This window comes from Callorhinchus milii, unplaced genomic scaffold (assembly GCF_018977255.1).
Source record: "Callorhinchus milii isolate IMCB2004 unplaced genomic scaffold, IMCB_Cmil_1.0 Scaffold5, whole genome shotgun sequence".
Taxonomy (NCBI): Eukaryota; Metazoa; Chordata; class Chondrichthyes; order Chimaeriformes; family Callorhinchidae; genus Callorhinchus; species Callorhinchus milii.
The window spans coordinates 41,820,617-41,847,155 of NW_024704746.1; the positions used below are offsets into that span (position 1 = coordinate 41,820,617).

The window sequence follows — 26,539 nt, forward strand, 5'->3', positions numbered from 1 at the left end:
TTCCTCAGAGGTACAGCTCAGAGAGCATGCAAATTTAGCCTACTGTTAAAAACCCAGGTTGAGTATAGACTTCAAAGTCACAGGTCCCTGATTAATGAACTGCTACTGTAGGTTTGGACTGGTGAGCAGAAAGTTACAGTTTGATGCGCTCATAAATCAACCTGACAGGCCTGTTTCCCTGGCCTACCTAGCACTTGTCAGCAAACTGCATCAAATATAAACATAATACAAACAAAACATGTTGAAGTAGTTAAATTGATCAGCAGGTATCTTGGACGTTGTCTTCAAGAAACGCATTATGCAAACGCACAGGAAACAGCTTTGACCTCCTGAGGCATTGTTTCTGTTTGGATTTGTGAACAGAATTTCATGCAGCCATCAAATATGGAATAGAAATTGCTCCCTTATTTCTCCTGAGGCTTTGGGCCATCCACATGACTTGCTCCATTATGCAGTCTGTTTTCCAGTGAGTGCATCAGAAGTTTTGCTTTTCCCCAAACTAAAGCAAAAGGTCTTCCACAGCAGCTTGTCTTCCTCTGAAGTGTGACTGCCTTCTCATATCCTCCTGAGTCCCAAGAACTCCAGTTTGTCTTGTAATGCCTCAAAAAATTGGAAGTTAGACTTTTTCCTGTAATAGGGCACTTCTCTGCCTTGAATGTATTCCCAGTTTTAATGTATTCCGACAAGAGAAGAAAAGAAAGCTAACAGGGCAATGCTATGAAGGCTACATCCCAGTTTACTAATAGATCACTTGAGACCATATTCATGGGCCACTAAGGACTAAACTTATTCAGCTGCAAAAGCAGCATTGCCTAGAAAGATCTACTGCTGTGAAGATTTTATACAATGAGCATGGATAAATTTTATGTTATAGGTGACCTTAGTATTTGAAAGATTTTTTTTGGTAATGTAAATTAGTTGTCTTAATATTGTAAAAAGAAATATATAGGCTAGTCTTCCCTTCCCACACACACATTTATTGTTTAAAAGACCTTCATTAATATAGCCGCACTCAACATTTTTAAATGGGTAACGACATTCATACAAAAAAAATTTGGCAAACCGTTCCTTATTGGTTTGCAAATCATGCGACAAAACCGCAGGGAAATTATTGAAAAGCAAGATTTGCCTCGTCTGTGCTCAGTGCCATTCCTACAAAACCAGCCTCATGTGTTCCTCTTCCTAAATAAGAGATTTGTACGTTTTTCTTTTAGAAGACAGCGCTTCTTCAGAATGTATGGAGAGATCTAAAGTACCAGATTTTCCCCTTGGTGGGCAGAGACACATAAACCAAACATTAAGCTGAGCACAGTTGAACACAGCTTGCGTCCAAGCGTAAAATCACTTTTTTTTATTTTTGCTGTGTCCTACGCTCCTGGAAATTATTATTCCAATGAGCGCTGTTCATTTCTACTCAGAAGTGAACTAATTTATCCTATTTAAAAAGGAGGAGAGAAAGCATGGTTACCAGTGCCTTGATTCGGTCCTTCAGAGAGGAGTCTGGAAAATTTTATTTAAAAAAAAAGCTCTGCACATATCAGACCTACTAAAGGTAAAGGTCATGTGCGTAAGAAAGAAAACTTTAGCAAGTGGGAAGAAGAAAGAAAATCAGTGAATTGGATATTTCGTCATAACCCATTTTGTATGAATTGTCTGCCTTAAGTGGGAAGTAAGCAGAGTCTACTTGGGGATGAGCTGGCTCCAAGGTGTTATGATTGGCAACAGCTTGTTACAATCAGGTCACCCCTTTGTGGTGGTTTCGATAGCCTAGTAACTGAGCCAGATGGGACTGCGGTACTTCAGGGCACTGTTAATCTGCAGAACAACCAGCTTGGAGCATTGGCAGGACTTAGGGGGCAGACAAGGCACTGGTAGCAGCGATTCTTCTCACTCAGCTCCTGTTAACGCTGCAACCTGAAGCCATAACTGGGTAGGACAGTCCTATCTGGACAAGCATCAGGAAGCTTGGCAGACAGTAATCCAGTTTGAAGCATTATGGGCCAGTAGTTCTTGACATAAGAATGATGTATTATGGGACTATACCATTGCTTAGCTTTGCCAGCATGAAATGTGAATTTGTAATCACTTTAACATTGTTAGATTGCAGATTGATGAAACTTTGTTAAGTTGACCATTATGAATTGTACTGCTATGCATTACGGTTATAATGGAAAACTACTAAACACATGTACAGTACCTCTGTGGAACCGTTGCTGTTGTCAAATGTGTCAGCGTGTTTAACGAGCAATGAGTGTGTGTGACTTGTAGACCGTTTTAGTATCCTTGATCATGTCGGTTGTAATTGTGTGAAAGGATGGTGTGTAAACAGAGGGTCTTTGTATGCAGAAGTAAGATAAGGAAGTGTGGAATAACCAGATGGACTTATGTTTAGAGTCAGAACAATACATGGATGGCTTTGTGGTTATGGACGGAATAAGGATAGGGTATGAATTTAATATAAATATAGCCAGTGTAGCTGTTACTGGTTAGAACTAGCCTGGTTTCGATAGCCTCGTAACTGAGCCAGATGGGACTGCGGTACTTCAGGGCACTGTTAATCTGCAGAACAACCAGCTTGGAGCATTGGCAGGACTTAGGGGGCAGACAAGGCACTGGTAGCAGCGATTCTTCTCACTCAGCTCCTGTTAACGCTGCAACCTGAAGCCATAACTGGGTAGGACAGTCCTATCTGGACAAGCATCAGGAAGCTTGGCAGACAGAAACTAGGCTATCGTGGAGTCCTGTAGCTCAGTGGTTAGAGCACTCGCTTTGCAAGTGAGAGACCTGAGTTCAATTCCAGGCAGGACGAAACCTTGGGCAAGTTTCCTTACTCCACACGCCTAATAATCCCTCCAAAACTAAAAACAATAATTAAATTGGTCATTTTCAATTTTCAATGTTTGTGGGACATTGCTGTGCGCAATTGGCTGCCGCGTTCGCCCACAAATATACAGTCAATTCACTTTACAGTGTGTTCTGTGAAGCGCTTTGGGACGTCCTCCCGACGTGAAAAGCGCTATATCAAATGCAAGGATTATTAGAACAGACCCAGGAAAGAAGAAGATAATGATAATAATAATAATAAAGATAATATAGCCAGTGTAGTTGTTACTGGTTACAACAGATCCAGGAAGAAGAAAATACTCCTGCAGCTACTTATTCTGTTCTCCTGATTAGTAATTGTGCCTTTCTGTACAAATAATACAGCCATAAAATTTGCAAATCACGCAAACATCTCTGAGCTTGATTATTTTGGTGTCCAAATCCATTGGCCGCTCACGCCGACAAGTTTAAAAAAAACAAATTAGTGCGCTGGAACCTGAAGAGGAAATTAGGGGAGCGCAATCGTCTTCTAAACCGTACTGCAAAAAAAATCTTGATAATACTCAGCAATGAAGAGAAGAGACAATTTGTCATCAATTGTGAAATAAGCCTTTCTTAGCACTTTTTGATGAAAAAATGTGGTGTGCATTATTTGTCTTTGTGGGCTCGATTCTGTTTTACCTGACCGGATGTCGTTATTTTACAGCAGCAGTTGGCAGCCCAACAGATTGTCTTCCAACAGCAGCTTCTTCAAATGCAACAAATCCAGCAGCAGCAGCATTTGATGAACTTACAACGTCAGGGACTCATCACTATCCAGCCAGGACAGCCGTCCCTTTCCGTCCAGTCCCTGCCACAAGGTACTCCAGGGCAACTCTCAATCTCTCTGGGCAAAACACACTTTACTACCACTGAATCCTGCTACTCTTGATTTTTTGCTTAAGGTGGAATTAATTTTTTTTTTAAATTAGCATTATTTTGTTAGGGAAAAAAAGTTCTTGTTTTTGTCGTTTCCAATATGCGGTTGACGAGAAAGTGAATTGTAAATGTGGGAAGTTTGAATTTCCTCATAAATATGTCCAAGATGAATTAGGAGTAAAATTGCAACAGAATAAGCCAATATGACTTTTCCAGTGGGAGGGGGGCTGAGGAAGGGGTGGTAAATATTGGTTCATTTCGCCAACAAATTTTGCCAATAAAATATACAGTCAATTCACTTTACAGTATATTCTGTGAAGCTCTTTGACACATCTCGAAGATGTGATAAGGTGCTACATCAAGTTCAAGATGTATTATTATTATTACTCATTGGTCATTTTCAGCACAGCTATCTGAAAGGTTGAACACAGATATGGCATTGAACGTTTGCACAAGAGGAAAGTACATTCTAGCAAATGATGCGGGTAGGTAGGAAGTGACAAAACCAAGAGATGTGGTTCTACCATGTTTAAAAAAAAGACTGAGGATCCATCGAAAGGAATTGTGTTCATTTTGCTTCCTTTTTTCCCTAGTCACCAAAATTATAAATAAACAAAAAATCGTTAAATGTAATCTGACGCAGGATAACACTGGAAGCAATAATATTGCCAAGATAATCTCGCATAAAACAGTTGGTGAGGCATTGCACCCAGCCAACCATGTTTCCAGGTATTTCAGTAATAATAATAATCCTTGCATTTGATATAGCGCTTTTCACTTCTTCTCGATGTCTCAAAGTGCTTCACAGAATAGACTAAAGTGAATTGACTGTATATTTGTGGGCGAAATGCGGGAGCCAATTGCGCACAGCAATGTCCCATAAACAGTCGTGAATTGAAATGACCAATTCATTATTTTTTTTGAGGGATTATTTTATAGATTCTTCCACCAAAATATGAACCTCATCTCAGTACTTTGCCTTGTTTCTTGCCCAATGATTTCTGTGAACACCAGTGGGCTTGTTCCCATCACAAGACTAGAGGAATCTATTGACATGACGTCTTGTGCAAAACTGACAGCCAGTGTTCTTTGTGCACTGTGGATATTACATGTTTCGCTCCCTGTATATACTACCGTGACCCTCTGTTAAGGGATTCACCGCTTGTACTACCAAACCACCATATTTGAGTTTTTAATGATTTTCAGTGGTGGTGGTTGGATACAGAATAAGGTTATGAACCTTAGAAGGAATAGCCAGGGTTTTTTTTTAAATGGGGTTCAAAAGCTCTGCAATAAGAGCATCCCAAGGTCAAAATGAATAGTTTTAAAATGAATAATTCAGGTGAGCATTTATTCATTGCTGCATTTTTAAATAAGTGAATTGATTGAGATTTGGGACGTGGAAAATGTGAGCGATTCACCCAATTATCGTAATCCTTATCTGTCTTGTTTTTTTCTTAATATTTTTGTGCCATGGTATTTCAGGTTTAAGCCCCGCAGAGATTCAGCAGCTCTGGAAAGAAGTGACCGGAGTGCACAATGTGGAAGACAGCGTCCTGAAGCATGGCGGGCTGGACCTCTCTACCAATAATACTACTTCTACTACCTCCACTACCACTTCCAAAGCATCGCCTCCGATATCTCATCATTCCTTAGTGAACGGACAGGCTTCAATCCTCACAACAAGAAGAGATAGGTAAATATCACCAATAGAGGAGTTGTCTTTGGAAATGAAACCTGTCAGACATGTACAATTTTTTTTTAGTGTTGTAAGCTGTTTATAAGATATATTTCTTCTCTCCCCCCCGCGCCCCCACCACCCGACTCCCTTAATTCTTTGTGAGGGAGTAGTTAGATATTTATAGCCCTGAATAAGGCCATTCAGCCTAGTGTGTCAAGAATGGCCTTCTTCTGTGCTGTAAAATTCTAACTCAGTTGTACAAACAGCACTTTAATAGCATTAAGAAAAGACACCAGCTAGTGGAGCTCTCTCCATTCACAGAACTCCCCTCAATCCTGGGTGAGTGCAATTGGGAGCAAGGAGTAGGATATACACTCGTTTGAGTTACAGACTTCCACCCAATGCTAGAAGACGTGAAAAGCGCTATATCAAATGCAAGGATTATTATTATTATGTCTATACAAAGACGGGTACATTAAAAGGTGCTTTCCTATAACTTGTTTCTCAATGAAAGAGATACGTAAAAATGACATTTGAAAATGAGATGTTCCATTTACTAGACGCTGTTGCTTTAATTCAATATAACTTCCAGACTCTGATTATAAAAGGGCGTTATCTCATTTAAGAATGATTGGCAGGAAGTTTCTGATTTGTTCACAAGCTCATGCCACGATGACATAAGTTATATTAAAACACACCAATATGTCTTGTGTGCATGGCATCATCTTGACAAAGATACTGTTCATTTCCTCTAAAACACTCCTCCCTCCTTCTCAAAAAAATAAATCCTTTGTCAATTTTTTTCTATATTTGAAGAGTCCCATTAAAAACTTTTATGTAAAATCCCTCATTATGTTAAGGCACAAAACTAACACCTTATTACAGTTCTTTAACTCAGTGTAATTAACTCAATTCCTTAACTCTCTGTGTAGTACGTGCTGTTTGGGACTGAGATGGTCCAATGAGTTGAATCCTTAGCAAAATTTCAAAACGGTTGCTTATGAATGCAAGAGGTGACTGGAAATTCACACAGATTATAATGGACTATTATAATGGACTAAATCACTTAATGGACTATTTATTCCCCATTGTTATAAAGGTCCTCATTAAGGATAAATCCAATGAATTATTTTATTCTTAGACATTAATTGTACACTTATGCAAAAAATCAAATGTTCGTCGGAAAACTATGGAAGGCAGAAATTCTTCCCTTCTTGAAGTCCTTGATAAGTCAGATATACATTTCCCAGTGGTATAATTCTCTTTATATTTTTACATTCTCAAAGTGTACGCACCAACCTTTTGCTGAGAGAGGCAACCTGCTCTCAGGTGTCCTTAGTAGTCCTCTTACACCTGCCCCCAGCAAGTACCAAAGAAGTACCTCTCTGATCAGTTTCTCTGTTCACTAATATCGAGGATCAAACCTATATTCCCTCAGTTACATACGGAACTCTCCAACTGGTTTGGATGCTCTTAAGCATGGGTCTCTGCATGTAATACTAAACCAGCATGGTGCTTATAATCTTACCCTGGGAACCTAAATTTAAAGGCCTCATATTTTGGTCACAGCGCCGGCAACAAACCATGTGTGTCATAGCTTTTGAAGACACCATTGTATCTATTCCACATTGGGCATAACGGCAAGCAGATTAAGATGTGGCCACGAGTTCTCAAATGTGCTTGGATGTGGAGATGTTGGTCTGTCTTGACTATACGCTTGTGTAGTGGATTGATTAAGGATACATTATGTCATTTTTATCTATCTCTTTCATTGAGAAACAAGTCAGAGGGAAAGCACCATTTAATGTACCCATCTTTGTATAGACATAATAGCATTGGGTGGAAGTCTGTAACTCTCTTTGTTTCCCCTCACCTCAGATTTTGTTCATCATAGCAGTTTCTATATTATATCATTTCTTGAAAGACCTGGAACACTTCCATGAGCTTCATTCAGCCTGTGGAAGCCTAGAACTTGATGCATGTCTGAAAACGTCTGCTGCTGCAGGCAAAGGATTGTGTTACAAGATTTAACTCCTTGGCTGCTGGGAGATCAGAGAAAATCCCAGATCTGGCTGCTTTGTTTTTTAAGCTCACATCACGCTAAAACGTGCCCGAAATATTACAGCAGTAAAGCTACAGAAATGTCAGGAGTACCTTTATCAGTGCAATTTGAGTCCCAAGAGAAATAAACACTCAAACAATTTTAAGGAAAAAGTTAAGGAAAAAAAACGAAAAACTCCCACTCACCTCTTTCCTCCCTTTTTTTTCCTTTTTCCCTGTTTTCTCCCATTTTTAATACTTTATTGTCTACTCTTTAAAATAACCTACTCTATTCTGAACTTTTTTAAAAAAATTAAAAATACACTCATCTTCACTGTTTCTAATAATAAATTGGTCACTTCAATCCACGACTGTTTGTGGGATACTGCTGTGCGCAATTGGCTGCCACGTTTCGCCCACAAAATACGCAGTCAATTCACTTGACAGTATATTCTGTGAAGCGCTTTGAGACATCTCAAAGATATGATCAGGCGCTATATCAAAATGCAAGGATTATTATTATTATTACTTATGAGTTTTGAAGGTGGGACCTACACCAATAAATAGACTGAAAACTAGTTCTAAATTTTTTGATATGGTTATGTAGCATCGCATTAAGAAGTGCAGCTGCTGCAATTTGCCTTGACTAAGGTGCAAGAAGGATTAACTCAAATGTCATGTTTTCATACAGGGTTTCAGATATATATCTAAACACCTCAAAACCTTCCCCAGAGTTCATGCCATTGCTCACGTGTCAATGGATTTTCCCTTCCTTTTTTTACTGTTGGGGTTTACAACTGTAACTTTTTTTTATATACTTCAATATAACCTGCATGAGAAATCTAGCACTAAGGCTATGTAGAGGGAACGGGCTGATCGGTTCAGTTATCTCCCAATTTTCCTCCACTCCAAAAAGGAAAGCAAGTCCGTTTACATACCAGCACAATCTTTTATTCCCCATGGGGCAAGATTTCCACAGTCGTCAATCCTGTGCGAAACCATGTACAAAAATATATATTCTTAGAAATGTTGAGACGGCCTTCAAAAATCCTGTTTTCTGCAGTCTAGAAACAACTCAGGTGGCAATGATGGCTTCATACCATATTTCATAAATTTTTCGTACTTTTTTTGCACTTTGCACATGAAGGATAATTTCACTCATATACATTTGACTAGTTGTGCACAACTAAACACCTATTTGGTGCGTACACAAGGGAAGGGGGGAAATAATTCAATCAGAGAAAATTGAAAGAGATGCATTCTGAGTATTTTCAGAGCATGCACTTGTACTACAAGCCTTTTTGAAAGGCTGTGTCATTTGGAATTACAGATTAAGCTTGATTTTCTTGTTTACAGATATTTAGACGCTGAGACAGTTTTATTGCCCATAGATGCTAAGTATTATTGACAGCAAAACAGAACCTGCCAGCAAAACATTGCCACAATATCCAAGTGTGTGATTACAGCAGTTTTAGATTTACAAGTATAAGGAGAAAATCATTTAACATCCGTCTTTCTAATTATTCCTCCCTTCCTGCAGTGCTCTACGAGTTACAGCAAGAATAATTTTTTGTCAGGATTAACCAATTTTTAATTCTCGAATTGGAAGAGAATATTGCAGGGTAAAGAAGTCAGCACCTAATTTGAATGCCGTTTAATCTGTAATTTTGTTTGAGGAAAGCATTTTGGTTCCCAGTGGGTCTCCGTTATAATTGTGTACATCTTATGCGGATTTTCAAATTGTCTGTATCAAGTAAATGTGCAGGGTATCTTGTTCCCAGAGTTGACTTTTATGCAGAGTGAAGGTTAAAATTATTGTATTTCTGCTGTGATGACTGTATTCAGCATTTTGATGTGAAAAATCTTACATCAGTGTCACCTGGCTAAATAATCAGGCAGTGTTATGCAGTCGTTCCATTTTCTTTCACTCTTTATTAACAGCCATCTTTGGCTTCCTTTCTTTCCTAATTGGAACATCATACAGCCTTGGCAGTTGTACTATTCAATAGAATGATTAATTTTTCCTGACTGTTCTGAGCTCAATTGACCTGTTTTGACCCGTTTGTCACTGATCGTAACCTGACAGGCGCTAGCAGCCTCCAACGATTATGGCTTTTGAGATTAATCTGACGCCGTTTTATCCTTCTACAGCTCATCACATGAGGAGACTGGGGCCACTCATCCTCTGTACGGCCACGGCGTGTGCAAATGGCCTGGATGTGAAAGTATTTGTGAAGATTTTGGACAGTTTTTAAAGTAAGTTTATTGCATAAATTTACCATAAGGGGTTCCGGCCCAGACTGTTCGCCTTTGTTCTCACACACGCAGATTGCCTATGAAACTATTATTTACCTTTTGCTTCTGGATTGTTTTAACCCTTTCAGACTTGTGTCAGCATTTCTATGCCACATTCGACATGGCATACAGAATTATACTTGATTCAATTGAATTCCCTCATCGATTGAATTCAGGGTGTTTAGGATCTTTCTTTCATCGGATTATTTTGCGACTGGCCATTTTAGGAAATCACTGATTTTTGGGGGTTTTGAAAAGAGAGAAGGAGATGATTCAGTTTTGTTCCCCTCAGAAATACATGTTCTTTCAGCCCTCCAAAGGTAATGAGTGTGATCCATGTCCTCCCCCACTCCCATCCTCCCTCGGCCTCCACTGGCTCCTTATCCACCGGTGGATTGAGTTCAAAAGAACCTCGTTCTCACATTCAAATCCCTCCATGGTCTTTCCCCACCCTACCTTTGAAACCATCTTTACCCATACCAATCCCGTCTCTCTGTTTACTCGGTCCACACTGACCTGCTCTACATCCTCCACTCTATCCGTCCATTCCACCATTGGCAGCGGCCTTTCAGCCATTTGGTGTCACATCTTTGCCTACACTTTAGGTCATCTTTGCCCTCCTTACTTCCACCCTTAACTCCATTGCCCAGCCTGAATTGTCAAATGCTTTGGGATGTTCTCCCATTATGAAAGGGTACGATATAATAATAATAATAATCCCTATATTTGATATAGCGCCTTATATCTTCGAGACGTTCCAAAGCGCTTCACATCGTAGGTGTAAATCGTATTGTATTACATTCTAGGATGATCATCGAACGACCCTGACCAGCAATGTATTAGTGCAAACTGAGACGGCCCACTATTCTGCAGTTAAATGGAACATAAATGTCAGTGTAAAGATTCAATGGCTTGGGTAACACCTAGGCCCCTGGATGGTTCATTCTTATTCTCCAAGTCTAGTGCAGGCTGTAGGCAGTTTGTATAGATGAGTAACTTCACAATTTGAAAATCCCTTGTTGTCATGGTGCAAGTAACAGGGTGAATGAACTGTTCATGCTCCATCAACAATTTAGTTAATTAGCTCATTTGTAATTGCATTGCTTTGTTGCCAGGATGTTAGCAGGAACATCAAAGGAGCTGTGTTTACAGTACTGCAGATTACAGGGTATTGCAAAGCAGCTCAGCATAAAGAAAAAAAGAATGCCAGAGAAAGGAATCGGGGTCCCCAAAATGAAGTATAAATACAATGGCAGGGGGTGGGGGTGGGGGGGATTTGAAACAGTGTCGTGCTGATTTTTAATTACCTTTTCCTTTTAGAGAAGCTACTCAACTGTGCTAAAAATGAACAATTTAGGAATGTGAGATTTACCGTGTTTTGTCACAGAGTATATCTTGGCACTGAAAGGGTTTTCCGCCTTGTTGAAACCAAAATCTTATTTAAGCACAGTGCTGTCCAATTGTGTTGCTTAATCATTATCTTCCATGATTCTTTTTTAATTAACCCTTGAAGAACTTGTCATCGCATTTGGTCTGGCTAACAAAATAAGGGTTAAGACTTAATCAAGCCTTTGAGGGATGTGGGTGGGGGTGGGTGGGGAGATAGAAAAAAAATACAATGCCAGTGGAAACAAGTGGAAGATCAAGTCAAAATCTATGACATTTCTAAATTGTGGCTGTTCATATCATTGGAGCAACATCAAAATAAGTAGCACTGCTTTGTCCATCACTGGTCAATGCAGCCTAAAATAGTGTGATGTACAAACATTAAGAATTCTGTAAATAATTTCAAGCCCATTTGTGCTTCAAGGCTACCATCCAGCAAAATGCTTTCCACTGTCCGCAGAGCATTCTGTTTGTAATTGTAAATAGATTGCAGTGCATAAAATCCTGAAATCCTGTTGAACTATAAATGAATCCCAAGTGGTGACCCATTTCCCGTAGACACAGTTATAATGTTAACACTAATGCAAAATATAGGTTATTGACGATTACAGAGGTTTTTTTCTGAGGCAGATATGGCATTCTATTAAATGCTTCTTAGTTAAGAGACAAACTGTTTTCCAATCCATTAACTTTATAGTGAAAAACAGAATCAAAGGCTGCAGCTTCCCAAGCATGTTATATGTAACTCAGAATAGCAGTTAAGTCATTAAGGTGGTTGGGCCTTAGAGTATTCCTAATCTAAGCACATATTCTCATAAAAAGAAAAAGGTATGCTACTAGTTTGCAATAGAGTTAATGCAAGTATACTGTACCACAATAAAAAATTAATAAAGCATGCTTACCATTGGAATGAAAAGCTATCCAGGCCAATGTTGTGGATTCAGATAGTTGACTGATGGAAATTTCTAAGGGAATCTAGTCTGAGTGCTGAAGTGGAACTTTTCTTAACTAAAAAAGCAGTTTACAGGNTTTTTTTCAGAGCCAGTTACACAGAAGCATTTGAAAAGAGGATTATGATAGAAAACATAGTGTCTGTGTCTTGCTTTTCTGATAATGGAAAGGATTTTGAGTGAAGTGAAGAATAACATCTGAGGAATTGAATGTATTTTTATCCTGAAATTTCTTAGCCAGTGTATTTTGAAGATACTGTATTAAGAGAATGTAAGAATCATTCACAAAACTGGGTGAGTTTAGTTTTATCTTCTTTACAGTTCAGTGGTCTCCTTAAAGTCAGTAGACTCATTAGTATTGTTTTTCGTGTGTGTATGCCCCAACCGTTTAAACCCTCCAAGTGTAATTGTTGGAAAAATCCTGGGTGCATTTGANTTTTTTGGATTATATTTCCGCGGATGTTACGAGGTTTTGGGACAGAGCTTTTTACTGCCCTCTGGTGTGGCAAGATCATTTCACGGTTACTAAAATGCATCAATGTTAAGAAAGACGGGAGAAACTTGGTGTTCGTCTCAGTTTGAGACTAAGCAAAGTATTTATAAAAGCCATATTAACAGTTTAGCAATAAACATGTATGAAAGTTAGACAGTGCCAAAGGCTGCTTATACATAGTTTTGATTCTCGGCATAAAATGGTGATGACAGAAGCTAACCATTTTGCAGGTCGCTTAACAAAGAGCCAGTAGATTCATGGCAACATTTAACAGTACATCTTCATTACTGACTTATAAATGTCAGTTCAGACATACTATTAAATGACAACAATTTGGAAAGTTTGGAGTATTTTGTCTGCAAAGTTAATCATCATTCCATGACTGCTGAATAGTTTTTTGTGTAATGGATTTTTTTACTCAGACATACACACACACACACACACATATATATACTGGATCAGGAAGATGTGCTATAAAGCATGTCAGTTAAAAGAGGTTTCTTTTTTTAACCTGTATGTAACAGGCTGCCAAAACATGATATACAGTACAAAGAGGGATAATGTTTTTTAATCTTATGAAGATAACATTGTTAGTGTCAGAAGAAACCTTTCATGCCAAAGGAGATGTATCAGTGCGAACACCAGTGTTCAAGGGTAAACATAAAGAAAGAAAAAGCATGCCTTTGAAGACACACATGACCAAAATAGCGTCTTCATCAGCCAACATTGACCATAATCCATTCCTTCAGGTTAACAAGCCCTTGTAGCACATACTTAAATTAAAAATTGAAATCCAGGGAAGAGGCAAGAGTGAACCTGTTACGTGGACAATTGATTTTCCATTCTGTGTGTAACCCATTTGTCCATAAACTTTCATTCACTTAGTATTTACCCTACGAGGAAAATTGACTCAACAGGGCATCACTATGAAGCGGGAAGTGTGCTCTGCAGCCACATTTCTGTTATATTCGGAACTGTTTGCCGAAGAATTTACCAATGGATCCATTTTCTTTTCTTTTTAAATTTTTGCCCCTGCAATTTTAACGAGGTTACAATTTGTGGAAAGTCAAGCAGTGCATCTCACAGCAGCCACGTAGGATGTGCTACAGAACATGACTGTATGCACTTTGAGTTATAAACACAGCAAACTGAAAGCTTTGCAAAAGAGGGATCTTCTTTACTTAAAATTTATAGCTGAAAATATTAAGTTTACAACGGGAATACAATTGATCTATCAGTAAATCTAGGCTTGTTTTTCAGCTTGGCTTACAGGTTCTTTTATCTTTAGCACCACCAATTATACCAGGTTTTTAACTATTCCATTTCATCCTATTTTGGATATACAGTACAAACTTCTCTCCAGTTTTCTCCCCTCTGTTGAAATTTCCATGTGTAGGGGGCATCCACGCAACTCTCAGTCCGACGTGGACACTTAAGCACGGTGACAAAATGACACTTCATAATGTATCCTGTGAAGCGCTTTGAGACATCCTCCCAACATGAAAGGCACAATATTTCTAGCAGGGCGAAACCTTGGGCAAGTTTCCTTACTCCACACGCTTGGTAATATTCTCTCAAGAAAAAAAATGAATAATTTGGTCACTTCAATCTACGACTGTTTGTGGGACACTGCTGTGCGCAGATGGCTGCCGCGTTTCGCCCACAAATATACAGTCAATTCACTTTACAGTTTATTCTGTGAAGCGCTTTGAGACGTCTAGAAGACATGAAAAGCACTATAACAAATGCAAGGATTATTATTATTATTATTAATATCAAATGTAAGGGGTAGTACGTTCCTCCACATGAGTCAGACACCCGGCCAGACAAAAAAAAGTCTTGGAAGGGTTTAGCTCCTATTTCTAAAGAGTAATTGGTTTCATGGGTGCTGGTTGCCCTCCACCACCCATGTGACCATTATTCATGTGTGAAAGTTAGCGATGAATTGGGGGCAAGTTGAGCTCGATCCTGTCCTCACCCAGTGACCACACACGTGCACTTATCAGCAGGTTCAGGAGAGAGAACCCTGGTTGAATTTAACCCGTTTGCCCAACAAATTTGAGACCCGAGTCCCGAGGTCAATCGTTACCACACCTCAATTGAGCTAATTCAGAGCAGTCTTGGGGGGGTCATTCCTGGGAATTTATCAACGGAATCATTTTCTTTTTTAATGTTTGCCCCTGCAATTGCCTTGTACGGTTTAGTCGCTGACTAAATAAATTTACTGAGCAATCGGGTTAGCTTTGGACTCATCCTTTTAAAACAAGTCAGGCGATTATTGTGAAATTTATATTTCAGATGTGCTATATTTTAAGCCAACTGCAAATCCAAATGAATTGAAACTGGGAAACTGAATCAAATCCCTGCTGTTGTTTTTGTCCATGTGTACACTGCAGTCAATGTGCCAGACAGTAATTTGATACTGCCCAATATTTTTGGGGAAGGTGCTGTGTAAATACCATGGGGATCAAATTCAGTTCAATCAGTAGATTCAAACTGAGATTGCTCTTTCATGTAAACAGAGTATAAGTGGAGCTGCCTGCAAGAAAATAAACTGATAACTTCATTGACCAAAACAAGGTGCAATCTTTGCCTGGTATTTGACGCATTTGTCAAATCCTGTCATTTCTATTTTGGTTGCAGTGCTAAAATAAAATCCTTGCATTTGATATAGCATCTAAACACAACGACAAAATGCCTCAAAGTGCTTCACAGGATTTGCTGTAGAGTGCAGCCCCTATGCATTTTGTAGGTGAACTCAACAGCTAATTTTACGCACAGCAATGTCCCACTAAGCCACGAAGAGAATGACCAGTTTTATCTGGGGGATTGTTGGCCATATGTTACTCGAGTACCATATACATTAAGTATAAAATTGTAAATTATTACATGACTCTAGTTGCCAGATCAGTTATAGCTTCAACTGCGTCTTCTGCTGAGGTAGGCAAATTCCTGTATATTGTTCATTCAATTTACATTTTTTTATTTATCTTGCTATTGTTCTGCCTTCCTTCCTCAAACTTTGTAAGTGTTCTTTTGTTCACAAATTGCATTAAATCGCAATTTTTAAAAAAAAATGAAGTCACGGGGTGGGGGGGGAGGGGAAAGATTTATGCAATTGTTTTTGATTTTTTAATATTGTTTCTCTGCTTTTGATAAATGTTTCCCCCCCACAAAAAATACCTGGGCTAATTTATGAGAGTAAGTCGAGATACTAATTGCATTCAAGTTTCACACTTGAGATCAGGTCAGGCTGAATCAAGCATCCAGCGAACAGCTTTCACACCCTTTTACTGAAAGGCAGGCGACCACATCATTTATTCCATTTTGAAAACAAAAATCAATATACCTATAAAGTGACCCATAAATTAGAGCTGGCTCATGAAATGTTTGTACAGCGCTGGCTTTTCGAAGGCACCCTTTGCATTTTTCCTTCACCTCTGTATTTGAACTAGAGTCGCTGTAAGAGGCTCATTAGGGGACATTAGGGACTGGAGCTAACCAGAATTCCAGAGCCTGCTTTCCTCTTATTAATGCATAGCAGAGTAGGATGCACTTAAATATTTCATAGGCATTCAGTAATTTGTGTGTAATCGCCTTGTTAGCAGACCAGTGGAAGTAGAACGGGTCTGTGAAATGGTGTTAGGGATTGCATGGGTAATTTACAGACCTTTGACATTAGAAATAGCTGTTATTGGAGACTGGAATGAAGCTGTGAAATAGAACTGGCAATAAGTAGAAAACTTAATAAAGGTTTTGTAACAAGCATCTATGGGGATAACAACCCACTTGGTCGTTTTGAAACGGCTATAATTTATGACATATGCAATATATCAAGTGCATACGATAGCATTATGGAGCATTGAAATGAAAAGGGTATTTGCAACATTAGGTCCAACTTCCTGCTAGGGATATGATTAAATGATTAATGAAATGTCCCTTTGCATATGCATTTTGAAACAGCAATTAAGCACAGACTGGGAGAAAATCCACCAATCCTATCATTTTTCAGCTTATCTCATTCTTGTTATATAAATCACAGAGAATTTGTGAGGAGCAATACGTCTTACCTGAAGTGGTTACTAAAGCATGAAAGAGAATCATCATTTCTGTATAAAATAATCATAAATAAATAGATTAATAATTTAAACCTATGAAAGATCTTCTGATTTATTATTGTGGCAGCTTATTTATACCTTTTCTTCTTCTGTGCCCAGTCTCTACTGTGATTGGCATAATTAAATACTAGAATGAATAGGCACTATTATTTTGTTCGCCACTGGTAAACAATAGCAAGAAGAGACACAGCAGATGTGGTAGGAAAAAAATGCACGGAGCATCACAAGTGTTCATTGATCTACTGGAGTTTATTCTTTAAATGATAAGGGAACTGCAAGCTAGCCTATAATTATAGAACAGAAGTGGCAGCTCTGGCATTTGCTAACTGTGTCCTTTTAAGAGTGCTTTGTGCATTTGTCATCAATAATAATCTCGACATGGAGGCATTGCATCATGTAACTTTGTTGAGACCTTTTATAATTTCATTTAGTGAAATGAAGGCTTATTTTACAGATGTGAATCTTTTCTGTTTCATTGCAAATTCAACCAAGATAAACGCCTACTGTCATTGTAATGCAGCGTTGCCAGTCAGATAAATGCAACGTGGACACATTTTTAACTATTTGCAGGTTGATCACTTCAGTATATATGAAGTGATGTTAGAAGTCAGCGGATGTCATTTTTAAATGGAATGCGTCTATAGGAGTCTCTTGACCATTTGCATACAATAGAGTACAGACCAACAATAGAGTTGCTCCAATGTATGGCAGATGAAAGCACTTTTGTTATATTTTTATTATCCAGTCAGGTTTTGATAGATAGAGAGATAGAGAGAGTAAAAGCAGGATTGGCATATTTGCTACACAGTTTTCTAATTTACAAAATACAAAGGATATCTGCTCCTCTCAGCTTTCTGTGCTGGAAATAAAGTGCTGTATGTTATTATCTGTCTGTCGACATTTGCATTTTTGTTTCGGTAACTTAGAAATACTTCGGAGATTTTTAAAAAATAAATCCCCAAATGTACAATGACAAATGAAATTGCAGTGCTGGTGCGTGAATGTATATCTCATAAAGTCTTCTTTGTAATTTCTTTTAAGCTCCAGGATTGTTGTGGAAATCAAACCCATTTTTATTATTAAGATTTTCTTAAAAATTGTTCTCTTCTCAGTGGCTGGTTAATTTACAAGATTTTCAAAATTATGTTTTACATTTAATGACCCAGATAAAATTGGTCATTCACCTGAAGGTTGTTTGTAGTACAGGATGGGAGCTGGTGGGGGTGGAACAGGAGGGGATAGGTCACCAAAAGTGCAGTCAAAGAGGTACATTTTGAGATCTACCTTAAAAAAGAGTTAAGGAAGGAGGAAGTCAGGGAGATGTGAAAATAGAATTTTAGAGTGGGCAAAGCTATGTTTCTATAGGGTATTCCCAGTTTCTTTTCTATAAAAATAGCACTCTGGCAAGATGTATCTCCTTAAATGACATGCTTACCAGGAGCGATGTAAATCTATCCGTAAGCAGTAAATATTGCTGCAATGAAGCCTATACCCACCCGACCCACCACAAGTGAAAATCTAACACTTAATCTACTGCTCGGCCATTCTTTAACCCTCTTGCACACCTTGGCGAATCTGTTGCCTGCCCAAGCAACCAAACCTGGTTTTCATTGACTGAGGCACAAAGCTCAACATTCATCAGCTATTAACCTGCTGACTACAGTCAAAACATTATAAATCATTACATGGTACAGCAAGAAGATAGGCTAAGGAGATACAGTACATGATCTGTAATGTATTTACATGTCACCTAATGATGCCTCCTTGGCTTCGTCAGGGCATTATCTTTTATGTTAGCTTGTGTGAAAGGAATGACTCAGCTCACACCTCACCATCCTTTTCACACAGCAGTGCTCAAGATAATACTTTCTTTGAAGCTAGAAATGCTACTAGCCGGTACGTAAGCATGCAAAACCCAATTTTCTTCCTTATTTCCTCTCATCCAGGACCAGTTCCTTTTGGAAAAGGCCATGCCAGGAACCATCTAAACACTGCATCTTATAACTCAATAAAATAAAAGATTATACCAGTTCAGCTGTAAACAGCTCCTCGCACAGTAATTTGTCACCTAAATGACTAAAAGATGTGTTGAATTTTTGAGCAGATAACACGAGTGATTTTTTTTATCAGACTCTTGTTTCTTTTTAAAAATGGGTTTACTAGCAGTCCCACACGTATACGTAGGTGCATCTCAGAAGGCTGTATTGCTGTCTAAGTATACAAGTTATTTTCTTCGGTGGTGACTGTTAATGAAATCTCACAAAATGGGTAGGATGGAAACAGTATTTGTTTCTGTCTACGAGTTTGATGAGATGAATATAAATACACTGTTTCCACTTGATGGTGAGTAATAATAATAATAATCCTTGCATTTGATATAGCGCTTTTCACGTCGGGAGGATGTCCCAAAGTGCTTCACAGAACAAACACAGTGTAAAGTGAATTGACTGTATATTTGTTGGCGAATGCGGCAGCTAATTCCGCACAGCAATGTCCCACAAAGAGTCGTAGATTGAAAATGACCAATTTATTTTTGTTTGTTTTTTGGAGGGATTATTATTAGGCTCTGTGTGGAGTAAGGAAACTTGCCCAAGGTTTCGCCCTGTCTGGAATTGAACTCAGATCTCTCGCTTGCAAAGCGAGTGCTCTAACCACTGAGCTACTGGACTCCACAAAGGAGTCCATGACAAGGGAGCATAAGATAGCCACCAGCAGATGTAAAACAGAGTTTAGGAGGAAGTTCTTTAAACAAGAGTATTGAGAATGTGGAACTCACTGGTTGAAGCAGAAAGGATCAACATATTTAAGAGGAAACATGATGAAACATGAGGAATGGGATAGGGGGTTGGTATGAATGGAGGCACATATAAAGTACAAGTACCAGTTATGGACCAGTTTGGCTGAATGTCTTTCCGTTTCATATATTCATGTAATGTGTAATTCTGTTACTGTTTGGCGCATTGGATCACTCAAGATTTTTTGGGGAGTGGAGGTTATCCTGCAACACATAGATTATACATGTGATGCCGAACCTACTGTTGCCTAAATTACACTGCTCAAACCAAAGTGATATGCTGTATTTTAGCTACTAATTGCTTCAACTATTATGGCTATATGCCGTCAAGTCTCCAGTATAATCACAAAACTGTTCTGCCTACTTAGTTCGCAAAGTATATATTCTGGTGAACAGTAAACTTACTAATTTATTCAGCGAAATACTTCCTCCCTGAACCTATCTATATCGACCAATACTAGCTTCCGGGATAAGATGCACTGATCCAGTATAGCCATAAGTACGCCCATGGAAAAGTAAAAATGACAAATGCTTAACCTTTTTTCTTGTAGGTATTAATAAGGTCAGCTGTGGGAAAATTTATTCTTGGGAGCAATTTGTTAGCGAATTCCTAAAATGGCTGAGACTTTAATGCTTCGCTTCAAGGGAAAAGGAAAAGCTGACATTTTCTATACCAACATTTTGCAAACTAAATGCTTTACGTGAAAGAGGAGGGATCAGAGGGTCTAATAACAAGGGAGGGGTAACCCGGATTCACATAGGATTTGGAACGATTGAATGCTGATGAGGCACTCCATGAGCTCCACTCCAATATGCATGGAAGGAGACAGCTTATAAGAATTCGAAGGATACAAACTTATTACAGTTTTTCAGGTGTAAACCGGCATGAATCGAGTTGGTACAATTCTTGCAAACTTCAAGTCTTTGTCCCAACAGATTTCAAGTCTTTGCCTCATTCAAGAATTGACGCATAATCACGTGTTTTTGTTACACAATGCAATTAGCCACAGGCTAAGCTGACGCTCTGTGGTAATGAAGGAGTGCTGCATTTTTAGAGGTACCATCTTTTCGGTGAAAACTAAGTTTCTGTTTAGGTGGACATGACTCTATTCAAAAAAAGAAGGAAGTTTCTCCCTGTATTCTCGACACCACCCTCCAGATTATTTAGACATTCAGTTCTTAGCCATTTGTGGCACAAATAGCTGTTTTCTTTTCACTTTTCTGGTTACCATCAATTTACAAACTGTTTTGTAACATGCAAGACCAGACTTTTATGTGCACCATGAAACTGGAATCTTCTTGTTTAAATAAAAGCCTGTTATCCATTGGAATCTTTTGAATTCTTATGTGCCATCAACTTGGTTCTTCTAGAGGACCAAACCTTTAATTAAAATGACGATCATAATGCACAAAATTGTCCTTGCATATGTTTCCAGGCACCTTAATAATGAACATGCATTGGATGACAGGAGTACTGCACAGTGTCGGGTTCAAATGCAAGTTGTGCAGCAATTGGAGATTCAGGTGAGTTGGTTTTATATTTTTGGGCTGTAGAAACACATGATATAAGCCTGTGTCCAATTTCGCCCTAAGGTCTATCTGTCTTGATTTGTGTTTAAATACAGTAAACTCCTGATAACTCATCAATCCAAGGGAAAGGGGGTTCAGTGGCGAGTTGGGCATATTAATATGTAAACAAATGTGGCCAGAATATTGGCAGCATGATGACTTAAGTGGCAGTGACAAGTTCAGCCAGGGTCGAGTTATAAGGAATTTATTGTTTTTTTTAAATATAATTTAATTGGGTTTCTTTAGGAAATAATGGTGCAGATCATGTTGGTATATACAAACTAAGTGCTGGATTTCAGATTCATATATGGCTTCACCTTTAAGACATGCATCACTTTAAACAGGAGAGCTTGGCAGCTGCAGAGATGTGCTTTTTAATGCATAGGTGATTGACCTGGTTGCATCTATAATGTGAGCATGTTAGTCATTGGAGTGTGGGCTTTGAAGGCGGTCAGTAAATCAAAGGCCTTTTTAAAAAAACATTGCTCTCGTCTCTATATTGGATAGTGGGAGCTGGAAGAAATAAAAGCTGTAGGTTTAAAAAGTAAGATGGGGTAGATTCGTTGTAGGAAAATACAAAATTATTAAAGATAAAAATGCAACCGAATGAGCAAAAGGGAGAAGAGAAACTAGAAGGCAAGCGCAAGAAAATAGGCACAGTGGTTTTATGTTTTGAAAAATTATGTTATGATTAATATTGCAGTAATAAAGCTCTTCATGAGTTTTAGTATTACTGTAATGTTAATATTCTTTAGAGTATGACAGTAAAGCGGAGCTGAGTTTGCCCCAGAATTACAGTTACTACACTTTATAGATATCCTGTGAAGCGCTTTGAGACATCCTCCTGACGTGAAAGATGTTATATCAAATTCAAGGGATGTTATTATTAATAATAATAATAATCAAGAACAGAATTTCCCTTAGAGTTCCAGCAGCTTAACAGTTAATTTGCAGTCAAATGGAATAACTAACTAAGCTATTAGGAGAGTATTTTTTCCCTGCTTTTAAAGAGTAATTTGATATTAATTTCCCCCATGTTAAAAATAAAACTATTTGTCTCCTGTCCTGTTGGCCTCTTTGGCTCATGTATCAATGCCCAATTAAGAAGGCAGGCAGATAGCATGCTGCCAGGCTATGACCCAACTATTTCAAGGGTGTGTAGGTGTTTCAGACTGATACCCTGCAATATCTTTCAGCTTCTCTGAGAGGGTGACGCTCACCTTAATTTCTCTTTGTATAGTGTGTAATTCCACTCCACTGTATAGTATATTGAAGCAGCAACCTTGCTAAAAAATAATACTGTATTGCCCAAGGATATTTCTTTTCAATAAAACAATACTTCATCGCAGTTTGATTAAAAAAAACACAAATCTTAAAAGGAAAATGAATTTGTGTAATTCTGTAAGCAGTTAATTCTGTACCCACTAATGGCTTATTTGGAATCTGTCATTTTTTGAAGTGCTGTACTATAATTTAAAATAAACTGGCTGATTCATGTGTTAGGATAGAAGGAAGCTGTGTCTTCACCTGAAAGTACTACTTTCAAAGTGGCCAATTAATAGCTTTTCTTGTGTCTAGTTTGTAGAGGCAATCTCCAGTCGGGAAGTAAAGTCCGTCAATTGTAATGAGACCCAGTGCAGTGTGTATCCACACTCTGTGACTGAAATCAGTGCTTCACACTGGCTGGTCTCTGTCACTCTATTGAATTAGATTGATGATGGCAGATTGCAGGGGGCAGTAACTGGACCTCAGAGGGAAAGGATGAAGCGTGTAGATGATCCTGGCAGGCACAGCGCTTTGAGGACCCTTCACCTCTTCACAGCTGCTGGCATTAGTCCACTCCTAACAGTGTCCACAGGACTTTACCAGGACACCAAGGGCCCACTTATTTGTGTTCCTGGTAACTTGTTACTGTCATAGCATGTATGACCTAAATAGTCCTATTGACAAAAAGATGAAGTGTTATTTGTTTTTCTATGACCTTTTAGCACAAGGGAGACTACCACAAAGATGAGTACTTCTTAAGAAGCGACTTTTCTTCCTCTTAGAAAAGACCATAAAACCCTCAACTGCTACAAATAGAATCATTCGACTGAAACAGACACGATCCTGTAATGAATTAAAAAAATAATACCTATTCATCGCAGTCATTTGGTCTGTGTTTTTCAAGAGATTTATTTTCTGTCCTTTTTTTTGACAACAGCTTTCTAAAGAACGTGAGCGTCTTCAGGCAATGATGACCCACCTTCACATGAGACCCTCGGATCCCAAGCCATGTCCGAAACCTGTGAGTTTAATATTGTCGCGCTATGCAAGCGGAGAGGAGCTGGGGGTGTTTAAGAAATATTACACACTGTAAAAATAAACAATTGTCATGACAGTTTCCATACTGTATAGTTATTCCAATACTGAACCAGTAAATGTGGCTATGAAAAATTTTACCAGATAGCTTTTTTTGTTGAAATAAAATAGACATTCAGCATTCAGACCCAACAAAGTAATATACTTCACTTGTGACAAATAACTGACTTGAGACCACCGGCGAAATGTTCGAACATTTTATTTTTGATGGAGTTACAAATACACTCTGCCAGCGAGGAGAATTTTATTGGGCATCAATTGCACCACCATATAGCTGTATCATTACTAGCAAGATACTGAATGGAGCCACTTGCAGGCTAAGGACTAGAATTTGCTGTCTGTGAAAATGGTACAAAAAACACATGATGACCTGAACCAATGAAATTTAAACAATTATGCCTTTTGTGCAATTTTGGTTTTAATCAACTCAGGTTTGTAAAGAGTTTAAAAATCAATGTTTCACTAAAGTTGTCAGGTGTCAGCTTTTATTTTTTTTGTTCAGGTGTTACAGTTGAAATGTACAGTAAATAATATGCCTGTTCGGCAAACATAGGGAAAAATGATTTGTTATTCTCAGAAGCTGAACATCAATTTTAAATTCCTTTGGAAAGTTGGTACGAGATATGAGTTTACAAGTCATTTTAGATAAAATTGAACGTTCACTTCATTGCTGTTGGTGGGACATTGCTATGTGCAAATTAGCTGCCACATGATTTTGCCTGCAAAAAATACACAGTCACAGTCACTACACCTCACAGTAAGATCCTGCGAAGTGCTTTGCGATGTCTCAGTGACGTGATAAGGCTCTATATCGAATGCAAAAATTATTATACTTTACTCAACACATTCCATTGAGATGCAAACGTGAGACTGGTCAGGAAGATAAATTGTGCAAGTAATGATAATAATCATCCATAAGTGGAAGGAAAACTGTCCTTACAATTGTGTTATCTACATTTCTGCCTTTGCCGAAAGGTGCCACAGGCTTGCCTTAGGAGAATTTTTTTTCACACAGTGAGTTGTTGGGATGTGCAATGCCCTGCCAAGTAAGGTGGCCAAGGCATCGTCCATTGTGGGTTTGAAGAGGAAAGTAGACCAGTATTTGAAAGACAGAGGCTTGGAGGGTTTTGGGGATAAGGCTGGGAGGTGAGATTAGAAGTACAGCTTGCTCTGAGTGCCGGTGCACACTCGATGGGCCAAATGGCCTCCTTCTGTGCTGTAAATGTCTATGATTCTACAATTCTAAGCCTCTCCTCCAGTACAGGACAGGGGACAGTCTGTGCCCTGCTCGTCCTCCGCTGCCGTTGTCAGCGTTGCTTTATGATTGATGAGCCAGTGTGCACGATTTACACAGGGCGAGCCAGATAGTGTCACTTTCTCCACTGACTGAAATGAAATCGCTATCCTGCAGTGCCGGATCGAGCTGGATGACTGGAAAAAAGTCTCAGCTAAAGAAGCTGTATTCAAAGTGGCGGACAGCCCGGGGACTCGAACCTGTGGCATTCTGATTCAAAGTTGAGCTCTCAACCAGTTGAACTATCTGCTTGGAGTTCCCTTTATAAATTTATTTTGCGGTGTACCTTGTGTTCCTTTTTTTTTGCCTTGAAATGTAAGGTTTTGTCCCACCTTTTCATCAAATAACACAGAGATAACATTAAGAGAATCTCACGCGTGCCCAGCTCACCGAATAAAGATTACAAAATCAAAAGGTGTTCGTTTAAAAACACTGCTTTGCTCACTCACTTTGAATTAATGTTTTTTTTCCCCTCGTTTCTTATCCTATACTGCAGAAAGTCCAAAGATAGAATACTTATCCATTAAATCCATCAGGAATCTGCAGCTCATTCTTTATAAATAAATTATTCAATCAGTAAATTTGTAAAAGTCCAGCAGTGTAGTAGCTTCTGCACTAATAAAGGATCTTCAGCCTATAATCCAAAACTGAACTTGAATAATGTAACTGAAATATTACATTACATAAACCACACATGAAAGAGCTGCTAATTGCATTTGATGATGGGTAATTAATAGGGAATCCTTAGATGAGGAAGTTGAATTGAAAGTGCAGTTTTTTTTAAATCTTCCCACTGGACATGTTGTGCTATCCCGAATTTGGTACATGACACTGTTAGCCTTTAAATGGCTAAAAAGGGAGGGAAAAAAACAAGTAACGTCATACAAAAAAATCTCTAAAATTTATATACTGCACAAAAGGAGCTCCATAATTGATATGATAGTACTGATTTATGTCCTCATATGCAGTGGCTCAGTTGAGACAGCCCACACATTTGATAAATATTAATAGTATGAATTTATTACCAAGGCGAAATGAGCTCTGTTGGTTCATCACTGCACCCTTAACAGCTATCAGTACATGAACACAAGGTGCAACTGCACTGTCTATTATATGACCCCATTTACTCTCTGGATGGTACTTCATTAAATGGTACCTTTTGGCCATGCTATGGATGGATGAAAATCAAAGTTATCAAGGCTGCAAGTCCTGAATAATGAGTTTCACCCAACCTTGAATATATTCAGATGAGTTGAGGTAGCTAAGTGCTCATCCCAGCTTTTACATGCTTTTCCTTATTTATCTTTAATAAATTCCATTTTATCAGAACACGACTGTGTTCTTGCAAACATGTTCTGCTTGTTATTACTGGGTGATAAAATAAATCATCGTAACCTGTAAATATAGCAATCAAATACAGTATAAGACACATGGCAGATGTAATGATAATTAAGGACTATAAAGTGGCGATTTTTAACAGATTCCTTAGTGAGGAACCTGAGTAGGGACTCCTTCAGTAACTTAAGTGCAGAGCTATCTTGCAGATCCCACGCTCCGAAAGTAGATTAGGTCTGAGCGGAGTTCCTGTGAGTTGGTGTGACATACAGTCAACGTCATTTATTTGGGAATACTGTTAAAGAAATCGCCCCACAGTAAACACCAATGATTTTGGTTTTTTTTGACAAATACTGTTTTAGTGTATAATATTGTGTCTGTTCCCTGCATTTTGAAAATAAATCACTCATTCTGCGACTTGTCGGTATCAAACACATTTCATAAAGCAGCAGGTGAAAAGTATTATTAAACTCAAAATGATT

The 26,539-nt window shown here is 38.5% G+C and overlaps 1 protein-coding gene across 4 annotated transcripts in view; it reads left to right on the plus strand.

The window, feature by feature from the left end:
- Nucleotides 1-26,539, plus strand: part of foxp2 (forkhead box P2) — a 344,421-nt gene that overhangs the window by 294,586 nt on the left and 23,296 nt on the right. For 3 of the 4 annotated variants that reach the window (XM_042335911.1, XM_042335910.1, XM_042335913.1), the window contains 5 exons: nt 3,530-3,683; nt 5,227-5,437; nt 9,614-9,718; nt 20,935-21,022; nt 23,271-23,354. In XM_042335911.1, coding sequence (XP_042191845.1) covers nt 3,530-3,683; nt 5,227-5,437; nt 9,614-9,718; nt 20,935-21,022; nt 23,271-23,354 — 642 coding nt within the window. The remainder of the gene's footprint in view (nt 1-3,529; nt 3,684-5,226; nt 5,438-9,613; nt 9,719-20,934; nt 21,023-23,270; nt 23,355-26,539) is intronic. The other variant, XM_042335912.1, reaches the window with a different exon arrangement.